Genomic DNA, 24,414 nt, shown 5'->3' with positions numbered 1-24,414 from the left:
TCAAAATACATGCTACCATGGAAACCATTTTTTATGAAAAGACTAGTGACAACCCCCTATGCTCTATGGTATCATTTAGGTTTTAAAATGTATTCTCTAGGCAAGTATATAGAAATGTAAATTAGAGCTCTGCCAAATCTATATATTTGATGCATATCACCAAACACTCTACACTCAATAGATGCATTAGGCATGTTATTAAGATTATATGTATGTGTGTATAATCTTCTAGTTAACGTGATAATGTATAGCCGTAAGAATATGGCCATTAATGCTTTTGCCTAGGGCACTGAAATCAGGAAGGAGGCTGACAAAATTAGGATACTTTTAGGAGGAAGAAACAATAGAACTTAGTACCTACATAGCAAGAATGGTGATGTAAAATGGTTAATTACTAATGTTAGTTTCATCTAGGTTTTATCAGATATTTTATGATAGATGATGATTATGTCTTTGTAATCTAGGAAGTTTAACATATTAAAATCCAATCTAAAAATAAGTCACTCCTGTGAATTTCTAGTAAGTTTCTAGAATCTCACATTTATTTGTAAAGGACCTATTAAAAACAATCATACCTCAAACTCTAGAGACATGAAAAGACTAACCAAATTGGACATCTCTCTGGCACACATCATTTGATTTTTTTCTCATAATCATTTTGTTTTATTCAGCCATCCAAAATTTAATGGAAGAACTATTCTGTGTTTCTTAAGGGGGTATTATTATATATCAATTACAGCTTCATTAAGATTTATATTTGCAAAATGTTTTGTTCTTTACAAATTAATGAGACTAACTTTCAAGCTCAGGATGAAAATGATTCAAAAATTGCTCTCAGCATCCTTTCCCCCTCCTTGTTAGCAACCTTCTCAACTCTCCTCTTTAAACCTATTCCCACTCAAGTGTTGTCAGTAAATGATTCATCTGCTGATTCATTCTGGATGGTATAAGGGTGTCTAGTTCTCCTAACCTTATAAAGAAAAATGATGGAGGCAAACCTTACATGTAGGGAAGGGCAAACAGGTAAGAGTTAGGACAGAGAGAGGCAAATGTCCCAATACATCACATGGGCAAAATAAATGCGCACACAAGAATAATTAGTTCACTCCCCAAAGCACAAAGCTTACATATGTTGCATTCATTTACTAGATGTTTCTAAGTTCAAAAATGTATCTATCTACATAAATAGTTATTAGCCATTTGGGTAACTTTATATCTATCAGTATATATTTATAATTGTATATATGCATGCATGTTTTCATTTTTTCATTTAATGTCCTTGATTTCATAAAAACATTCTGTTTTCTGGACACACACACTTAAAGAAAATAACAATGGATATCTTTTTTGATGAAATGTTAATGGGCAAGGGATTCTCAGCACTAGAGACATACTGGCAACGAGCACAGACTGTATAAGTGTTTATGTGCCCACAGGTTCCCAGATCAGATGGGTTCGAAGGGCCAACATTTCAAGGAAAAGGTAATAGGCTTTGTTGCCTATTGTGTGCACAAGAAGATAAACTGCTAAACACACATTAGAAACTAAGAAAACACCAGCCTTATTTGGCTCATGCAAGTGATATGAGATTATTAAGAAAATTACTTCTTTCAGTGTCCTAAATAAGATATTAATATCCCAAAGCAAAAATATGTTCCATCATCCTTATTGTTGATTTCCTTATCATTGATGGGCTCTTTGATACCAAGGAGAGCAAAAGGACCACATGAGGTCATTCAGCTGTTGTGGGTTTGAGTCCCATAATAGGCATGACGCAAAAACTATACTCCTTTTCCAAAATGTTTTGAAAGTCCCTCCCTTTACTACCATACAGAGGATAAAGTCCCTAAAAGAATAATTTTGGACCTCATCCAACTATGGAATGAAGTAAAAAAGATTCAGTTATATGGATAATTGCTAAAGATAAACATTCTTCTCTAGGTCAAGTGGTATAAGGGAATGAGCAGTAGCTTTGGAATCCCAGGATTCTTCTGAAATTTGTCATCTGAGGCAAGTTACTGAACTTTCCTTGGCCTCAGCTTCTTCACTTACAAAATGAGTAAGGTGGACTCTAACACCTCCTCTATCCCTAAAAGCCTCATAAGCAAAGTCTCCTTTTCTGGTTTATTTTATTTTTCATTTATATTGTCTATATCTTATCTACAATTAATCATTTGCTTACTGACTCCTCTATTAAAATGAGGGTTTCCTGATGGCAAAATCAGTGTTTTTAAAGCTCTCTTTGCATCCCCATTGCTTAGCACAATGTCTGATATATAGGAAAGTGCTTAATAAATGTATATTGATGACTGACTGACTGACTGACTATGCTTTAATGTGTACTTCTCTAAATGTAGAAGAAAAGATTTCATAAGCTACAATGGGCAAATGGCAACTTTCCAGTGAAAGATAGCCAAGGTTGACAAATATTACATAAAATAAAAATCAAGCATGGGATAAATAAAAACCAGACATTAAATTTAGATTCCTCACAGGGCAAACAAAGACCAGGCAATTTATAGCAAACCCATTTTATACTAGATTCTAGTTAATAGTCAAAACCATCAAGCTTCTAGGTCAGCATTATCTGAGAGTACCTGCTATTGCCAACTGATGCCACAGATCGTTTAAATGATTGCCTGATGCTGTGTCACAGTGAAACCATAAAGCAAGAACTGCTTTTCACGCACCACTCCCCCCCACCTCAATGCTGCTTGTAGCTGCTGACTTTGCACCAGAATTCCATAGCTTAGGTACCTAGACTAAAAAAAAAATAAAGGAGCATCACCTACTTGGTCTACAATGTCATTCACTTTGTCACGCTCACAGTCGAGGATTACGCGCCTTTCTTTTTTTACTTCTAGATCTTGAAACAGAGATCGGTAGGTTTCATCTTTCCTGTCATTGTTAATGTTCCCCACATTGATAGCAGTCACTTGCCATTTCTTTTCAGCAGCAGAATCCAGGACAGCTTGCAATGTTGATAAGCCTAGGAAAGAACAAATTTAAGGAATAAAAATTTGACATATTGATAAAGGCAATTGAATAGAATCATATCTAGCTTCTCATCAATATGCTTCTAAACAGCTTGTAAGATAATTAAATGATAAGCCCTCTCCTTCTTATACCACCCCACCCCCTTAAAAAAGAGAGAAAAGCTTTAACTAACATCTTTGCTAGCATCTGATTATTTCAGGACAACATCTGTGAACGAAAGTGCTTAGATGCCACACTACTAAGCAAAGGGTGCATTCTTTAGCAGAAAAGGCATATTCATTCTTCAGAGGCAGATGTCTGCTTTATAATATTACTGAACTTTGAGTGCTTTTATTACCTCATATTTCTGAAATCAAAGGGCACGATCACCTGTTTCTTTTCTTACTGCTTGAATTAAACTTCATATCTTTTCCATTCTTTTTCTTATCCCCCCCCCCACTACTGTCTTGAAAGATCAAGTGAGTTATTGGCAAGCTGAAAGTCTGTCCAATTGTTAGAGGCAAGGATGGTATTTATCCCATGGAAGCTACTCTATTAAATTCTATTGTATTCAACTCAGCAATTTCAACAAAGCCTTTTATCATATCATGTAGGAGTTCTGAATTATTGAGTCAGTTTCCACAGTGAGGAAACTATGATGCATAAGTGTAATTTTCATCTTCAAGAGGCAAATCAGTTCTTTCAGGTCACCAAAGTAGTACTTAATATTCTAGAGAGTACCATTTACTGCAAAAAAGCTCATTTTATTTCTCAAATGAGAGAGTATTTTAATTCCTAATATAAGTTTTTTTAAGTCATCATAATTCAATAGTAGATTCTTAGAAAATAATTACTAGTATTTCACTTGCTCATTTATTCAACCAGCATACATGTGCTATCTATGCCAGGCAATGTACTAGGACCTGAGGATTTTTAAAAACTCATTCTACTGTGGGAAAGAATATATCTACAGATGGAGCAATATAAAATATTTACAAAGAAGATGTACCTTAATTTTAGTAGCAAGAGCATTAAGAAAAGCACTGATCAGGAAAGATGACAGACAGAAAGTGGCTTGAGTTCAGTCTTGAAAAATAATAGCAATATAAAAGACAGAAGAGCCAGGGCCAAAGTTAGAAAAACAGTATGTACAAAAGAAAGGACAAAGAGATAGCCAATGGAGAACAACACATGGGACAGATTGACTGAAGGGCAAAGTGCATGGAGTTAAGTAAAGTTTGACTGCAAAGCTCAAATTGACAAAAGAGAAATTTGTGCTGTGATTAGGTGTCAGTTGGAGGACCCCAAAGATTTTTGAGCCAGATGAGTGACATGATCTAAACTATGTCTATTATTTATGTATCACTGGCTCCCTTGAGAGAGGCAAGAAGACTAACTTGGTGAATTAAATAAGCCACTCAAAAAATAAACCTACATTCCATAAATATCACTTCATGTCAATTAAAACCTATCTATGTTTATCCATTTCTATCTTGTGCCCCTACATAAAGAAAAATATGCATAATGAGAACATGGTAATCATTCATATTCTCCAATTTAATTATTTAGCTTTCATTCTGCCTTCTCTGAGAGAGACAGAGAGATAGACAGAAAGAGAGAGATAGACAGACAGACAGACAGAGACAGAGAATAACTTGGCTTTTGACATCATTTTAACTATATTCAGCAACAGAAAAAACAAAAACTGGCTTGGGCAGTCAGACTGTGACAGTTTGATGAAAACATCTTTCATGACAACACAGAATCACGGTTTTAGAAGACAAAGATGAGAAAAATTTAGTTAGTTATTCCACTGTCTTCAAAATAGACAGGTTTTAAACCATCTCCAAAAATGCATTGTTATGTTCACCACAAGAGTTTCTATGAACAGTAAATGTCATTCAGAGCAATCACATATTTTTGTGGCATTTAGACCCATGCCAGATTGTAAGAAATCCGTTCAGCACTACTAAAAGCATTTACACACCATGGAAGATAAATTGGCTATCATTTCAATACGGTAAATGAAGCCATGTATTGAACCTAAGTTGCAGAAATATAACATGAGATAATCACATAAGAGAATCAGGTACTATACGTTCTGATATTAAGGTTTCTTTTTAAGTAGATAGTGTTTTTTAAAATAATTATTTGGAATTTAAAACTAGCAATTAAAGAGTACACAAACAACATTCAAATTTGATCAGAATCCATAAACCCCTTCCAAATTTTTGTGGAATAATTAAAAAATAAAGAAGTTGCTTTAAAATTGAGATCTTATTTCATTTAGTTAAAACATTTAAGAAAAAGATAAAAACCTCATGATAGCACATTCTCAACACTTCATAAATTTCACAACTTCAGTATGTGTAAATGAAATCTTCTGTATTTCAATATAAACTCATTTCTTTTCTGTTCAGCCTCAGTGAATGAGGAATGAGGAAAGTATTTGGTCACCATGCTTAATAGAGTAAACTATTCCTATACGTGAATATGGATATTGTCTGTCTTCACTTCAGCAGGCTATAAAGACTAAGAACCTTTAATCCTTTTCTTTACATATACATTTTTGAATGTATAATCATTTTCTGATTCTCCCTTGAAACTCCCTAAAATATTGAAATGATTCTATGATCTCGTCAATATGGGTATTACCTTTATTGATTCATACCCTCGCTTGCTCATTTATTCATGGTATCTCTTGCCTATACCTTCCCATAAGCTCATCACATAGGGCCAATCCATTAATACTTGTCTTCCATTTTTTATTTTGTTACAGGATAATAATGGAGCCAAAAATGCTTCTGTTGTTTTTCTCTTCTCACGGTGATATGAATAAGCTATTTTCTTTTTTTGCTCATATGTTTCCTTGATGACATTTCTTAATTCTGATTCTTTAATTCCTTATTTGTCACACTCACACTCAATCATGTGCCTACTCATACCTACCATATTTCTATTCCTTTCTAGTTGAAAATTATTTTCAGTTCTTTAAAGATTGTAGAATACCATAACTCATGCCCTCTAAGTAGTATCATTAAAACAATGGGAATCTCCATATACTATCTAAATATTGTGTCTACAACTGTTATATAAGCACTCTCTTTGAAGTTATAGCTGGTGTGGGAAATATTTATTACAATTAAAGATAACATGTCTATTCTTTCTTTAAATATTAGGCCCATATTTTTTACTAAAATTTACTTGCTAAAAGGTTCATATAAAGATGATATTCATGATAATGGAAATGCATTGCTATCTTACAAGCACTCCTAGGAAATTCAAGCATGGAGAGCAATTTAAAAATGGACTTCATCAAGTGATAATTCTGAATTTGTTCCTGGGCAGTTCTCTCTATCAATGAAAATGTAAATGCTTTTTTTTTTTTAATCAGTTAGAATTTACTCAAGAAAGTGGCAGACGTTCAAACTCATTAATTCCACACACCAAAAGTCATTAGCGGTCAATGATGGTTTTTTTGTGACTGAAATCTATCATCATTAAAGTGCTTAATTTGTAACAGGAAAAGCTAACAAAACTATCATTTGTTACAAAGTTAAACCTCTACCAGAGTGCTTCATTTTTACACTTGATTGATTTTGCTTAATGGTAAGTCAACACTAATATGAACTCATATATGTAGGACAGTAGTAGCTGATCAATAAATAGATGAACTACCTCCTATCATTCATTATTGGAGATGATGATATTGATTCACCCTCAGAGAAATATATGTTCAAAGAGGGATGTATCCTCTTCTCTCTCCCACCCTCAGTAATGGTTTATATTTAGTCATTCAAATTCTTTTACCCTGCCCCATTCCTTACAGTCACTAATGCTCTCTTTATGAGATAGCAGGTTAGAGTTAAGATTATAGGGAGAAGCCCTGGAAAGCCCACAAAACTAGTTTTTCAAAAGCATTCAGACCTGTGTCTATAACTTTCTTTATCTGGAAAATGAAGTGATTGCACCACTCTGACTACAAAGTTCTATCTTCTAGTTCTAAATATATGGTTTTAACAGTCTATGATTCTGTGATCAACCAAAAGCTCCAAAATCACCATAAAAACAGCATAAGCAGGAAGTATTAGCACATAAGTTACATCTTATGAAGAGATTAAAAAATTAGCTCATCTGCACACACATTTTAGAATTCAGAGTGCAAACTTTTTTTAGGACTGAATCAAAGGATCATAGACCTAGAACTCTTTGAGCATGCTATTAAAAACAAACCCAAGTGGAGACCACTAAACTATAAACAAGTATGACCCACATATTAATCTTATCTGTAGTCTTTTATTTTGTTTTTTTTTTCAATTTTGTTAAATATCACTGAAATACTTTTCTAATACGTTTCTGGCTACATTTAAGAGCGTTGCTGGCTGACTATGGTGCCAATAGTGGGCTCATGTTTGGAACTCTGCTCTAAGGGGCCTTTGAAATCATTAAATCCAACTCTCTCATTTTACAGACAAAAAAAAAGCAGTCATAGAAAGGTTAGATGATTGATGCAGGGTTATCAGCTTGTATGTGTAGATAGTGAGATTCAACTCAAGGCCTTCATTACTCTAAGTTTGGCATTCTTGTTACTCTACTAGGACTGCTCTGAGTTTGTTATTATGTGGGTTCTTGATAAAGCTTAGAATACAGTATATATGATAAAAAGGAAGAGCCTTGATTTTATTTTTAGCTTTACATTATTAGAGTTTGTGTGAAATTTTGGAGTCATTTCCTCTTGTATAAAGTAAGTCTCTTCCAGTTTTAATATTATTCTTCCTTTTTAATTTTATACTTTTTAACCACAGGATCCCAATTACGATTCCTCAAGAAATGTTGAACATCAGCTCTAGCATTTCTATATATTAGGAACAGATACAAAACTAATAAGGATAACATTAAATATGCACCATAGTTGAAACGATTATCTTATTTGAATGCTAAAATATTTAAAGGATGATCTTCCAATTTATTATTGTTAAGTTTTCACAATGAATTCTTAGGATTAATAATATCATATGAAAATGGTGCAAGCATAGTTATAACCCAGGCAAGGAGACCAAGGCTTAGTCCTTAGCTTCTGTAATTTTAAGTGCTGTCTATACTTAAATTTATTCAGCAAGATGAAACAATTGAACTTAACACATAGTTAGTTAATGATACAGTGTTAAGTAAACCACCATCACATTGGAAGCACTGGAATGGATTCATCCCGACTAGGCAAGTTTTTGAGTTTTTGTTGATTCAGGCAACCTAGATCATGATAAAATGTTTAGGATGATTCTCATTCTAGTTTCTCTCACATTAACACAATGAAAAACTTAATACATATGAATGAAAAATTATACAGAATAAATATGATTAATAGTATTCTTATCCTTCCTAGATTATGCCAAAAAAAAACTCAAACAATATGGTACATTCTGTTTGGCCCAAATTTTTCATTTTATCAGTATGATAAATCCTTGATGCAGAAATTCCCCATATATTAGCAACTAATTTCGTTATTTATAATCTTAAAAAGTTGCCTATATGGAAATGGGTCTTGATCAATAACATATTTTAAACCCAGTGGAATTGTGTGTCAGATACAGGAGGGGGCTGGGAGGAGGGTAGGGAAAGAACATGAGTTGTAACCATGGAAAAATATTCTAAACCATCTAATTAAATAAAGTTTTGGGGGGAAAAAGGTTCCTAGTTTATAATGATTGAATAATTTGGTCACAGGATCACAGTAATCATGTATAATACATGCAAGAAGTAGGACTTGTGTGTAGATTTTTCTGACTCCATTGCCAGGCTTCTGTATCACTACAATTTGCTGCCTATAACTAAACACTGATCTAGGATACCAAAAAATCTAAAAAGGAAAAGAAAGAAAAAAATGAAGGCTGAAAAGTGGGAAGATCAATTTCTATAAAATCATGAACTGTATAAATAAGTTAATATTAAGTTATTTAAAACAAAGAAATGAATGAATAAGGCATTCATTAAGTCCCTACTATGTGCAAAGCACTTTGTTAAATATTGGGCCTACAAACAAGAGTAAGACAGTCCCTCCTCTCAAGGAATTCACAATCTAATTCACTATGTTTCATAATAACAAAATAAGAGGAGACCACATGAATTTTGAATTTTGGGGAAATGGCCTAATTTTTTCTTTGTAATATAGCAAATTACATATTATGAATATATTTAAGAATTTATATTATTTAACCTAATAGATAGAATGTAAGCTCCTTAAGGAAAGGAACAATACATTTTATCTATATCTCTATTGGTCTTTGTATTCCCAATGTATAACATGTGGCACCTAGTAGGTACTTAATAAAATTTTGTTGAATTGTTGCATTAGTTCTATAACTGGTTAATTAGAGAAACTCAGATTTAGGAGGGGGAGTAGATCCTTAAAATTTTGGACTGACTTCAAGGAGCAGGGCCATGTGCCCTCATTGTCATTGTCAGAGATAATGTGACTGAAAGAGAATAACGATTGCTATGCTGTACTTTTCCTGTCTTTTTAAAATAGGTTCTAAAACAAATTAAAAAAAAAAACTAGCTTTCTCATCTGAAATGTGACCCAAAGGAAAAGGAAGCAAAGAGATAGAAAAAAGTCCCTGACTTTTAAGAGACAAATAATTCACTATGTAGAGGATGTCAGGCATTTACCAATTGCTTTGTGATAGTTCTTTTTGAAGTACTTTTGAGAAAGGTTTTGGAAACAAGTCCCACTACCATAATGCTCAAATCAAAACTTATTAAAAGCTACTTGACAATATCTTTAGATTAAGTGAAAGAATATTAAGGGTTTTTTGTTTGTTTGTTTTTTAGTATATGACTAGTTTCAACTTCCGTCTATTGTGGCAATATCTGAGCTTGAGCTTGAGTTCAGTTGTATTTACATACTTAAATAGTTTAGATCTTACCAGTCTGTGAAATAAGCTAGAACAGGAGGAAATGGCAAAACTCCTTCACTATCTGTGCCAAGAAAATCCCAAATGGGGTCAGTCATAAAGAATGACTAAAAAAATGACTGAACAACAAAAACACTTAAATATTTATTTGGTCTTTCCAAAAGGGAAAGTTTCTCTCCATTAGTAAAGGAACACTCTAACCAAGAGTTTCCAACATCAATTTTAAAAATAACGAAAATGAATATGTAAGAAATATTACGAATTCCTCCATTAAAGCACTTCTCATCTGAGTTCAACTTCAAAGGAGAGTTCTATTTGCCAATGCCTTCCATGCCCTCTTTCACAGTAAAGCTTTTCAGGCTGCAAAGAATAAAAGAGATGGCAAAAAGCAAGAGAAGGAGGCAAATGCTGAGCAATAAAAACATTAACTTCACATTTGTAAAATGAATGCTTCAGAAAAATATGTCACCTTGGAATCAGCATTTGATCTAAATGATTCCATATATTAGTCTGCCCCAAGAGAATAGCAAGAAGATTGAGAAAGTTGTTGACACACTTTCTTTGAGATGAAGTACTGGTTATTAAGTGAAATGTCATCATTTCCAGGGCCAGAAGGACGCCAGAGAATCCTATGTGATGCCTTTATTAAGTATTCATGAGTGTGAGGATTTTGGTCCATGTAGTCAACTTATTGATCAATGGAGAATCAAGTGACAGTTGCCATCTTTTCCTCCCTTGATAGGAGCCTAGATGTTCTAATTTGTGGCAAGAACAGTTTCCACTTTCCATTTGGAATTATTGATGTTCCAGAAACCTCATCAACAAAGGAAGCCTGCTGGGGAACAGTTTACCCTTTGTAAAAAACCACCTTGGCTCACTTAATATAGAGCCTTGACTTGGTTTCTGTCAAAGCACCTCTCAGGACCCCAGGCAATATGCTACAACTATGAAGTTCTGAGAAAAATCACTTCCTCATAAGGAGTTTCTTATGCCAATAAATCATAGGTCTATCCCAAATAATTATATATACTATACCTAAATATCCTGGTGTCCATAACCTATCATGTACTTCTTTAAAACAATAAGCTCGGATCACCTAGGAGAGAGACAGAGACAGAGACAGAGAAAAGGAGAGAGACAGAAGGAGAGAGAGAGAGAGAAAGAATAAGAAGGGGGATAGGGACAGAGAGAGAAGAGAAAGAGAGAGGAGAGAGGGAGATTTCTAAATGTGCATATTTGCATATGTATATGTATGTGCATAAATGCATGTCAAGAGAAATGGATATAGGTAATGTTTATACATGTAAGTATGTATATGGGTAGGATCATATATATGTTCATGTATTTGTATATGTATATTTGTGTTTAGAACTATATACATAGAAAGAAAGAAATTAGACATAAAAATAGAAATATTAGAAAAAAGTTGGAGAAATCTATATCTTGTAGACAGAATCAATAGAGATAAGAAACAGACAAATGAAGAAGTAGGGAAATGAAAAGAGAGAGACTGGGTGTTGGGGGAAGAGATGGAAGGAGAAAGATATTCTCATATCCATATCTATGTCTCTATGAACTGATATGTGCATACATACATGTAAGTCAATCCACATATATTATGTGTTAATACACATACATATGTGCATATATATATACACACTGAGAATGGTGATTTCATTAGTGTAGTGAATTCCCTAATATGTAAATTCTCTTCATTGATGCAGATGAGCTACTCTTCTTGCAGTGATCATTTTCTAGATTTCCTCAGGATACTGAGAGGTAAGGCAACTTGCCAAGGTCATGGAGTTGTTATGTGCCTGAAGTGAGACTTGAGTCTAGGAAATCCTAATATTAAAGTCAATTAACTATCCAATGTGTCAAGGTTCCTCTCTAAGATCTTTTTAGATAGACACACATATAAATAGCTTATTTTAATTTTTTTGTAAAGCTTTCAGTAGTCATCATCTTATTCATTATGTAATAATTCTTAGTTGAAGCTTCATAATATCCAATGTACAATATCTGCAACATTTGGGAAAATTCCAGGTATACATACATATATATATATATATATATATATATATGTATGTACAGATATATATATATATAAGTTTGGTGTTATGGGCAAAATATCTGATTGGCCTGCTATAATTTTCACTTTGAATCAATATGCTTCAGGTATGTAGACAGTTACATCAATAAGCTAAAATCCACAGGTTTCCAATTAGAATTCCCCTAAAACTGTGGAATGACTATAACATTAAGATATGCATTCCAGTTGTTATTTATCTTTTGTTCTAGAACTATTCAAATTATATATACATATATCATTAATTCAATAATATAAGAATATCAATGTAAATGTAAGGCAAGCTGTACTTTCCCCAATCCAACAAGACCAATGGTTTCTTACCTCTATCACTGTCATAAAGGTATGCAAATTTGTCCCACTGGTAGTATTCAATCAAGCTAAGAAGGGCTCCTTTGAGGTCAGGTCTCATCTGAATGACAAATGGATGTGTCCCATCTGTTGGGAAGCTGGGAGTAATGAAGGAGACGTGAAGAGTTCCACAAAAGGATGTAATGGTATTTACAGACTTCTTGTCATAAAATCCAAAAATAGCATAGACACCTCTTGAAAACTGGGAGCAGACTAGGAGAGAAAGAAACACAGAGTCATTATAGGAATTTTCATGATTCTATTGAAATCTAATGTTCCATTAGCTGTGATGGAACCCACCTAAACTCCCTCCTTCAGGACATTGAAATGAGAGGATTACCTGATCTTAGAGTTCTGAGCTACAGTGGTGATAAAGTTGATTGAATATCTGCACAAGGTCAACAACAACATGACAAATCCCTGAGGAATGGGAGACCACCAGATTGCATGAAGAAGAGCAAACTGGCTAAGGTCAGAATGTAAAAATGGAGATTTGAACCCCGTACTTCAATCCCCAGAAGTCCTTGCGAGTTCCTAAATTGCCCTCTAATCTCCCTGAATCTCCGTGAGTGTGAGATTACAAATTATTATTTAAAGGGACTCCGCCTACTGCTTGTGCTCTTCCTACTTCTGCTTCTTAGTACACGCAGCTCTCTACCTAGCAGGCAAGGTAAGTGGTTGTGAATGGGCTCTCTGGGCCTAGACACATACTTTCTTATTTTGTATTTTCTTTAATTTTTAATCTTTAATAAACCTCTAAAAACATAATACTCTTATTACTAGAAACTAATTTTAGCCATTACAGAAAGGGAAAAGGTCAAAGTTTACATGTTGACCAACATTGGGCCTGGGCCAATGAATGGCCACTAAACTTCTATCCTGGGCCCAATAAAGTGACACAGGGCCCAAAAATAAATAAATAAACATTCCTTCTTTGACTTCAAATCTGAAATGTTGTTTACAAGGTATAAAAAATAAACATTTTCTCATTTTCTCATGTAATTGTTTTTTCCCAGTTCTATCAAATAGAAGAAAACACCCATTTTATTTGGTGTTTATTAAGTTAAAAATAATATACATATATGAATATAAAATTGAATGTTAATATAGAGTAAACTGAATGACCCACAGGATTACAAAATTGTACTTTTCATTTAAAAATTGATCAATTAAACAATATTTTGTGGGTTTTAAAATTAATATTCAATAACTATTATATTTTAAAATTTTTATTAATAATAACTAAAATAAAATAACTACCTAAACCCAGCCTGATCATGGAAGGAAAGAGAAGAGAATGAGGGCGGAATTATAGCAAATTTAAATACAAACATGACCATGCAAACATGAAGGCACAGGAAAAAGGGAAAAGGATTCTAGGTAATAGAGAAAGGAATTTTGGGTAGTGTAGTTTTAGGGGTTCAATATTTTTTAACTATACAATTTGCTCTGTCAACATTTTGAGTATTCCTCTAAATGATATAAAGAAAACAAAGATAGCAATACAGACTGGATCTAGATATCATTAGTATGAGGAACTCCCAGATGAAGAATGTCCCTCTTTCAATATAGGTCTATACTTTCTCTGACATTTATATTCTTAGAAAGAAGCCTACCAAGAGACATTCTAAGACACTTGCCATAGTAAGTCCATGTGAGAGATGGTCTTTGAACCTATGTTTTTCAGGCTCCAGGTTATCTACTACACCATGCTACTTCTTAAAAGGGAAGCAGATATGAAATATGATCCTTACTTCCAAGGTATATCTAGTTTAATTGAGGAGGACCACAACAATTAGAGGACAGTCATGGCTAAATGATGTGATACTGAATGTAAATACAATAGGAAATCAAAGAAGCAAAGAATTAACATACATTGGAGTAATATACATAGGAAACACTTTCTATAGGGAGTGGGAATGAGATGAGACTTTAAGCAATGACTGGAATTTAGAGAGGTAGAGAGAAATGGGTGCATTTCCTGCAAGCAGAGTGATCAGTATTACTATGCCACTAGATTATTAAATTAATAGCAAAAATACTCTAAAAATGCATACAATTATTCTCCATTTATCCAGCTGTCTGATTTCTAGTAACCTTGATCAATCATAGAACAAAGGAATGAACCTTGAGAGAAATAACAAAACTTCTAAGTATTGTATAAGAGAGTTGTTAATGGAAACTTTGACAGTCATGGAAAGTGACAGTTAATAGTACAGGGGAGATGGCAGAAACAACTACTAAGAAATATAACAGTCAAGAGCCATGTATTATAAAAATAAAGGAGCCTATATGTCTTCTTGGATACTAAAGACATTTCTGTAACATTCCACAACTAAAGCTGAAAATCCAAAATCTTTTTCCTTAAGAAAATCAAATGTTTCATATCCCTAGTGTGATAAAGTAGAGACATTAAATATATTTCAAAGATTTGCTTCAAAACAAGTCAATAAAAATTATATGCTTAGAATTTGAAGGGGTGGGCTTCAATAATCTGTAAATGTCATTAATGGAGAATATTTCTTTCCTGATTCCCCACTGATGATAGACGATTAAAATATTGCTACTATGTTGACTATTATTTTATTCTGATGTAGGCAGTTTCCAAATTACTACATGACTAATTCTTGCAAAATCTTTTAAATGAAGAAAAGTTAAGTATTACTGTACTCTCATTTTGAAAAGAAAATGAAAGAGTAAATAAATAGATAAAAATAAATAAACAAATAAATGGAATTGTTTGCAAAGAGATGTATGCCAAGAGATGTATGCCATTGCCCAATCATTCATTAAGTAGCAGTGAAATCAAATTTGGAACTCAATGCAGTTTGTTACATTTTCTTGTGATTACCAGAGACCCTCAAATTTTCCACTCTTGAAAAAATGCCTGGCAAAACTATTAATGGAACCATGGGGTTCAGGACCATTAAAATCCAAATAGTAATGTTATTTCTGAAAAGCCACAAGATTCTTACTAAGAATATTTGTTAACCAACCAATGAGACCAAAAGTAACGCAAGCTATAAAATAACTTCCACAAAGAGTGATAACAAATAGTACTTTATTTTGGAGCTAATCAAATGAGATAACACATAGAGAGTGCTTTGAAAACTTTAAAGGGCTATATTAAAACTATCATTTTGTTTTGTCAAGAATCAGTTTGTCATTGTAGATAATCAGTCTTGGAGTTAATAAGTTGTAGGTCCAAGGCTTGGCTGTTAAATACATTTGTTATGTGACCCTGTCCAAGTCTCTTGAACTTCAAATACTTCAGGCTAAGACTATAAGTCAGTCATCAGCAGCTCAGGGAACAATAAAGACCTCTTAAAGAAGGTAGCATTTGAGCTGTGTTGAAAGGAACCAAAGTTTCTCGTGGTGGAGGTAAAGAGGAAATTTTTATAGGTACAAGGGACAGCTAGTAAAAAGTCAAAGAAATGGGAAATGGATCATCATGTATGCAGAACAGCAAATAGATCAGTCTGAGATAGAGGGATAAAAACAAAAAACTTGAAAAGTCCAAAAAGTCTATAATATGAAGAAAATTAAAAAAGACAAAGAGGCTTTATCTTTGATCCTAGAAGTAATAAAGGAGCATTGTAATTTATTGAAAAGGTAGGAGAGGTGTGCATTGTCAGTTATATGTTTTAGTAAAAATCATTTTAGCAGCTAGAAAGAAGATAGATTGGAGTGGGGAGAAATGTCAGGAAGACTACTTAGAAAGTTATTTCAATAGACAATGTGACAGTTGATGACAACCTGTTACATGGTTGTATAACTGGGTGAGTGGGTAAAAGCTGGCATCTTGACAATAACAGGGAAGATTGGAAGAGGAGAATATATATAATTAAGTCTGTTTCATATATGTTGAGCTTGAATTTGGGAGATAAAATGTGCACGAAGAGTTTGGGGATTTATCAAGGAAAATGACTCTTCTTCCTCCAGGACCAGAATTAAGGAGAATAGCATGGATGATAACGTCAGAGAGATATGGGAAGAGAGAGTCTCTGATGAATAGACTAATTTTTTTCTATTTTCTGCCAGCTAAATTGGAGGCAGCATCTTTAGATAAGCGAGTGAGAGGAAAGGATGCTTTGTAACACCTTAGGGATAGAAGAGAAGGTTTAGAATGCATGAGGTTTTTATTAAAATAGATTATTTTCATGATTAATACATACACTAGAACTAAATGGAACCCAATCCTCAAACAAAGAATAATGAATGAACTTTAATATCCTCTGAGATTGATTGACATATATGGCTGAAGATCCCTTTGCCAGTGCCCTGGTTGTCTAATTTCTCACCTATGTTATAATCTCTTTCCATGCCCCTTGATTTTATTTGTCTTAGTTTTCTGGCCTTTCAAGAATATGTTCATATGATTTGTATTTTCTATAGTGAACAAACACCTCGCAATCTTTATCTCACATTTCATCACTTGTCTTCCACATTTTAAATGGATTTTTTTGTGGAATCGAATAATTATCTTTCTTTGACATCATTTCATATTTGATAAATTGAAAGACAGAAAGTTTTATGATAGATCATTAGCTGGCCTTAGAGTCAAGAAGACATAGGACTGAGACTTTCTTTTCTCTGTCATTTACTACCTATGTGATCTTGATAAAACATTTAAACTCCCAGTGCCCTGATTATAAGTTACAGAAAATAAGTTTATGATTTGCATTCATGAAAGAAGTGCCTAAATTGTGATTTTCCTATATTTTAATGAAATTCTAAGTCTTCAAGACTTACCAACCCAAACATGAATTTATACTGATACATATATTGATATATCTGCATATATGTCATAAGGACTTCTTATATTTTAATCAAAACACAACTTCTCAAAGACTTGTCCCCAAATGTAAATAGATAGAATGATAAAGAAATAAATATATCAGTCGTATGGGGGTGATTATTGAGGATTTGTGATTTTATAAAAATATAGTAAAATATTGATAATATATACAAAATTACAAGTGTATTGCATATTTGCCTATTGTGAAGATTGGATTTAGCTCCTGATTGTAACAATGAAGATACTTAGCTCTTCCTTTATTGAGAAAATTGAATTGTAATCCACAATCTATTTTAGATTTTAACTAATAAAAGGTGTTAAGTAACTACAAAGTGTGAACTAACCAAAAAAGGTGTTAAGTAACACAAAAAGGTACAATCTAACCAAAGAGTGGGCAGTCCTGGAGAGGAGCTTCTGTTGTGTTTGGTAGGCGTGAAATTTAGGGGAGGTGACACAAGAGAAAAAGATCTTTAAAAGAGGACCAGAAGCCAGAAGAAGGGATATATTCAATTCAATTTGAGCTTTGAGTTGGATGGAGGATCTCAGACTCAGAGTTGGACTTGAGGAACTGGACCCCTGGAGGAACTCATGCAGGAGACCTCAGACTGCTTTTCCTTTTAGACAGTCACTGTTGGTGAGGGAAAGGCTGACTTAGTGACCCCACCTTTCTGGAGGCATGAAGTCTCCTGGAAAAGCCCATGGTCTAGAGACTCTCTTCCCCTGGCTGGGGCTCAGAATTTCTAACTGGTATCTCTCTCTCTCTCTCTCTCTCTCTCTCTCTCTCTCTCTCTCTCTCTCTCTCTCTCTCTCTCTCTCTCTCTCCTTCTGTCTCATTCCTTAATATCTTCCCTCTATTGTAAATAAACTACCATAAATTACATTTACTTTAGTAATTCATTTTGGGATTTAGAAATTAAATCCCTGGTGACCACATAATTAATATATTTCAATCTCAACCACAATTAAATTTAACACTATATATTTGGGTTCTCAGTGAGTCTGAAAGTTACTTGATACTTAGCCAATTTTGTATTATATGCTGACACTGTCTGTGTATAAATATAACATATATTGGAAATGATTTTCAATGCAAATAATAATAATATTAATCTTTCATCAAGATGAAAAAAATCACTGCCTTTGTTGTCTTGGGCAAGACAATCTTTCAGTGATTTAAGAGACTCACTAACTATAAGTTGCAAAGGACAAATTGCTCATCTGTGTTCATAAAAATTCTCTACATAGGCATTTTCCTATATTTTGGGAAATTATAAATTCATAAGACACAAGACATATAAATTCATGAGAGAAGTATGCATGTGTACAAACACATCCACACACAGAAGATAGTTCCATCAGATCTAACATTTAACCATTTCCATGATTATTTATTGCCATTGTACAGATTGGAAATAACTTTTAACATTTTGGTGATGGCATCCATCCCTCATATAGATGAAAAAAATCCTTTATCATTACCTCCAAGGTAAACCCTGCAGTGGGATCTCATTATGTATATGTCTTGTGGATTGTTCAGAAACTAGCAATTGCTGCTGTCACAGGCTCCTGGCATATAATTCTCTCCAGTTCTGTTTTCTTTCATGTTTCTCTACAGTCTCCTCATTTATGGAAGTGGCAGACAATTTCTTTTATTAAAGGCATATTTCCTTCTTCATATCGTAAGCCCAATAGATATGCAGTTCACATCTTGATAAAGGACGACACTCTTTTATGAGATTCATTAAATCTGCCCTGCTTTTTAATACTCTGTTATGTTCCAGTTTCTCTCACTCTCTTTTTGGAAAGGTTTTCTTACTACAGTTTTTGCCACTTAGTCAGTCCCAATTGAAAGTAGTCCTCTTGAGACAGTCCCAGTTACCAATTCTGTTTACACATTGCTGTCTTCTCACACTAATTTGCATTAGTGTACTCTTGGAGATGTCCAAGCTAAATGTCAAGTCATTTCAAAGATGGTAGTTCCATTTATTTTGTATCTCATGTCCTTTTAGGCCTAATGCTTTTGTGACATGTTTGTTAATATGTAAATCTCTATCTCAAAATGACAAAGTTATTGAGTACACTGATATTGAGAAGGAAATAGTAGATTCCTGAGATTAAGGACACGTGTTTTCTGAGATTTGGGGTTACTTTATCTTAGACTCTTTTGTATCTACCTTTAAAATCTTTAAATAGTTAACATTTTATTTAAGTCTTTACTATGTCCTTATTGAAATTAAGGGATTCCAAGTCATACTTTTAACTGGAGATAAATTCTTAATTATTTTTATCTTTGGAACTATTCATTGAGGGAGGGTACACTTTAAAATGTTTTGGTTACCTCCTATAATTCTGAAAAAAATTAGTTTCCCTACAAAGATGCTGAAAGAAGTGAATTTGTTTTTCTTTTATTGACAAACATAACAATATATTTAATGACACCCTGGTAATGAGGGTAAAGAACTAGCCTTAGAGTTTAGAATACCTGTGTTCAGTTCCTCTCTCTAGCACATATTGGCTATATGAGGGTGGACAACCTATCAGTGCCTAAGGAAACTCTCTAAGAAAATAAATTGTTGAGCATTTATAGATACAATAATACAATCAATAAAGATTCCCAGAAGATTACATATACAAATAGTTCTAAAAGGGAGGCTCAGAGACCTTGTGGGTCATATATATATATATATGTATATATATATATGTGTGTGTGTGTGTATATATACATATATGTGTGTGTATGTATATATGTGTGTATCATTATTTTAATATTAAAATTAAAGTGCTTTCATTTCTAACAGACAAATTGATAGATATAATCAAAATAAGCAAAAAGTCTGGTAGTCTTCAATTTTTGTAAAGTGTATGAAGGGGACATGAGGATAAAAAGTTTTAGAAGCATTTGTATACATCAATGAAATTACAAATCCTTTTTTAAATTAACAAATATAACAAATAAAAATGAGTATTTTCCTTCAAACTGTCCCTTTGAGAGGCTAGGCATATATTCCATTGATGATATCAGTGCTCAAATCATTTTGAGAATGAATACCTCTCAGAGATTTTTCTCAATATGGGATACAAGTCACAAAGGAAGAATCAATTGTATAGCTAGAAAAGACATTTCATATCATGTTAGTCAAAAACATCAGACCCATTACACCACTGTTGGAGGGTTTTTTGTTTTTATTGTTATTTTCATTCACAAAACAAAGCAAAATGTTATTATCCTATTTGATGGCCCACTTTATTCAGCATATCCGGCTCCAAATGATTTCTACCTATTTCTAAAAAATAAAATACATCCTCATGGTATGAAGACTTGGCACCACTATAGAAAGAAAAATTTGCTGGATACTCCAAAAGCAATTCTAAAAGAGGGATTCTGAAAATAGAGTGAATAATGGCATCATCATTAGAATGAGCATAAAGTTAACTCAAGAGAGTGAGTCTGAAGGAAATAAAATCTTTTTGGATATATCCCTTCTGTCATACTTACTTTAAAGAACACACCATAATCCACGTTACCTCTCTTGTATATGACATGCCAGGAGGCAGGGGAATGGAATGGATGCTCTTTCAATTTCCCTTTCTAGTTTCAATGTATCTAGTAATCCTTTAGGGCAGTTTAAGAAGGTCTGGAATCAGTGTACAGATTAGTCACATCATTGTACTTATGTCTAGAGAAATGCAATCTCATATCTAATCACTAAGGAGTAAAGAGGCTTTCACTGCGTCATGCTACTTTAATTACAGGTTGAATATCAGGTGGTGAGGAACTCAGCAAAGACAAATCCTTTCAGAAGACACTTTAGGTCAAATGAGAGAAAAGATAATCTCATGGGTGTAAATATCTTGCTGATTATTCAGTTTCTGTCATAAGCCCAGATGACAAAATTCAATAACAGTGCTGATCAAGGCAGTGCAAGCACATCTTTATCGCCTGGGTCATTCTGTTCACTTCTTGTCTGGCACCAACAGCACTATCTGGAGAATTGCAAACCTCTATTTAGAAAGAGGGATAATGACAGGGCACATATCACTCTTGCATTATTTCTCTCCATTCCTAAAACCCTCGACACATGTCTATTTGAAGATTCTTCAGGGTCTATCTGCAGTAGTATAGATTTCACTAGGGAAATAGCACCTTCATTAGCATAACTTATGTGAAATTCTCTAATCTGTAATACTGCATTATTAGTATTTATTGACCTTCAGTTGGGCATTTTTTCCCAAGAGAAAGAAATACCAAATAAGTTTTTTTTCTTTTTTCTTCCATTAACCATCAAACATCCAAACAATATTCCACAATTCTTATTCCTATTACCTTATCACCCACCCATTCTTTAACACTTTAAAATATAGCTTCTGCTCTAATAAAATGGCAATTTCAAGCATCACCAATGAACTAATAATAAAATTCAAAGGCCTTAATTTTAAATAGTAAAACTAAGTACCATGCATTACATTTAGGCTCGTTCAAAATTTAATTTCTGCCTAAAATAAGTACTTCCACAAAATTTTATTAGTAATTCACTGGTCATGTCTTTCTCTTTTTTCTTCATTCATTCCTAGTTTTTTTTTTCCTTTGAAGGTAGTTATAGTAAGTGTATATACAATTCTTTTCCATTTGTTTTTTTTTTCTTTTTTTAAACCCTTACCTTTCATCTTGGAATCCATACTCTGTATTGGTTCCAAGGCAGAGGAGTGGTAAGGGCTAGGCAATGGGGGTCAAGTGACTTATCCAGGGTCATACAACTAGGAAGTGTCTGAGGCCAGATTTGAACCTAGGACCTCCCATCTCTAGGTCTGACTCTAAATCCACTGAGCTACCCAGCTGCCCCCCATTTTTTTCTGAAAACTATTTATACAGTTCTTTCTCCAATCTATTTGTATTAAGCATATTTATCTATTTTAAAAGATATCTCTATGTTCTAGATTTCCATTATATAAATGTCATGGTTCATTTCATTTTTAATAATTCTTGGAGAATTTAATTTCACATGCTTTGCAATTACAAGTTATCTATCTATATTCAAAATATAACTCATCATATATGTGCATTTGTGTGTATGTACAACTCTCCATTTTTCCATCAGTATCCCAGCTTGCTTTCAACTCCATAGAACATCATATCCCCAAACTCTCTGTTGCATAATCCTTTACAGCTTCCATTTGTGCATTATCTTCTCCCATTATATTGTAAGTTCCTTGAGAACATAGACTCTTCATTTTTCATATTCCTAGCACTTAACCCAGTCCTGGGCACATAGTAGCAAAATCTTTAATAAACATTAATCAATGAATTTACATAAATTTAGTCTCAGAGATTTAATATTTTATCCAACAAACTATTTCCCCCACCATGCCTCCTCTGTCTCATGACTCTGCTCCTGTAGCCCCCTCTCCCAATGGTGAGTTCTTCAGGAACCTCAATTTTGGGGAAGAACCACACACCAGATATCTCTAATTCTCTGCATTAAACCACCAGACCCCTGACTAAAATTGTTCTCCACCCCTACCCTCTCTTGCTTTTCTGGTTCCCTACCATATGTATTCCCTCATTGGATAGTAAACTCCTTGAGGACAAGAATTGCCTTCCTCTTTTGTTTATGTTTCCCTAACACGTAGCATCTGAAATATTAGATATAGAATAAATGCTTTTTGGCTGACTAAATCCCACAGGTTGAAAGTGTCAGATCTAAGATTCAGACCCACGTTATTATATCTGTCTTCAAAGCTAGTGCTTACTATGTACTACTTTTTTTCTAGATCATGACTAAAATGAAAATGTAGACTTTATCTTATCACTCTTCATGGTTCACTCTAGACTTTTCATGGAGCATAATGATTTTAAATCAACTCGATGAAAAAGTTGGGGAAAATAAGACTTCTCTTTTAAATAGAGGAGTCATCACTTTTGAACATCTTGCTAGAACAATCTATGTCAAAGCTGAGGATTAAAGGTCTTTGCGTTCCTCACTGTCTGCGCCTCATGATGACTGTAGTTGCTTCACTGGTGCCGTTTCTCAAAAAAGTCAACTGATCTAGCAAATATTCATTCAGGGGCTCACAATAGCCATGAAAGATAGATCACAAGCTCCTGGTCATAATTACTATGATAGTACAATCAAAATTATTAGGGAAATTACTTCAAAGTGTCTCCATTTGACAGTTATTATTTCCTTTTTTAAAAAATTAGTATTGTCAAAAAGGATACACAGAAGGGATATTCCTCTCAAGAAATTTGTGCCAAGGAGGAAAAACAATTAAGAACATCTTTATATTACTTGACTAAAAATATGACAATTCTCTAGCATCTGATCCTTTATGTTCATGTTGACATTATCTTTATTATGATGTATTCTTTATTATTGAATGTACCTCAATATAAGTTGATATAACAAGTACATAAACATTGATGAGAATGATTTAGTAGTAAGGAAATCCCTCTCTAGAAATTATATTGAATATCAACAATGGGAAAATGCCTGGAATTTAGTCTTTATTTCTTCTTCAGAACTGTTTGCAAAAAACATAATAATTTCAATTATCTTCAAAATGTCATTCATCAATATTTCTGTGGTGCACAGAGACAGAACGGGGAGTATGAAAGGCAATTTGGTGTGGCAGAAAGAACATTGTTATGGGCAAGGCACTTAACCTTTATTAGTTTAATTTTGCATAATGATCTCAGAGGGTTGCAAAGTACAAATAATGTATGTAAAGTACTCTGAAAATGTAATTAAATATAATTTGTTACCATTATTAACAGTAAAATTGGAAGAACATGTGATATATTACATAGAAAAAGGAATTGAATAGAAATTCTCATATAAATAATCTAAGAAGTAATAGCCTCTCAAAAGAATATGATGAAACAAAAATAAACCCTGAATATTATATTTTAAGAAATGACCAAAGAAAATCCTCCAGAAATATGTAACTAGAGGGCCAAGTGAAGATCAATGGATTCTACAGAACAGGAATCTGTTATCTTACCAAGAAATATGATTACTAAACTCTAGAGCCCTCATTTAAGGAGAAAATTTTGAGAATTATTAGGAAGAATCAGAACATATACTGAAATATACCAATAACAATCAAAGAAGACTGTATATCACTCTAAGAAAAGAAATCAAATGTAATATAATATGCAAAGGAAAGGGAGCTTGCACTAAAAAATAACATCCCTGAGATGAGCATCATCCTATAGGGAAAGAAAATGGATATTTAACAAGATAGATGAGTTTAATGAAGTAATCTTGAGAAAACTGGAGCTGTTTGAATTG

The 24,414-nt window shown here is 33.4% G+C and overlaps 1 protein-coding gene across 8 annotated transcripts in view; it reads right to left on the bottom strand.

Moving 5' to 3' along the window:
• The window catches only part of GRIA2 (glutamate ionotropic receptor AMPA type subunit 2), a 178,232-nt gene that overhangs the window by 74,008 nt on the left and 79,810 nt on the right, over window positions 1-24,414 (bottom strand). For all 8 annotated transcript variants that reach the window (XR_008912922.1, XR_008912921.1, XM_001375094.5 and 5 more), the window contains exons 3-4: window positions 12,301-12,540; window positions 2,793-2,989 (exon numbers count right to left, since the gene is read on the bottom strand). Coding sequence is in view for 6 of the 8 variants with exons in the window: in XM_001375094.5 (XP_001375131.2) it covers window positions 2,793-2,989; window positions 12,301-12,540 (437 nt within the window). In the remaining 2 variants the exon portion in view is untranslated. The remainder of the gene's footprint in view (window positions 1-2,792; window positions 2,990-12,300; window positions 12,541-24,414) is intronic.

The sequence above is a fragment of the Monodelphis domestica genome, chromosome 6, assembly GCF_027887165.1.
Source record: "Monodelphis domestica isolate mMonDom1 chromosome 6, mMonDom1.pri, whole genome shotgun sequence".
NCBI classification, from domain to species: domain Eukaryota; kingdom Metazoa; phylum Chordata; class Mammalia; order Didelphimorphia; family Didelphidae; genus Monodelphis; species Monodelphis domestica.
Note: the sequence above shows the minus strand (reverse complement) of the source record. Positions and strands in the feature narration are given on the sequence as shown.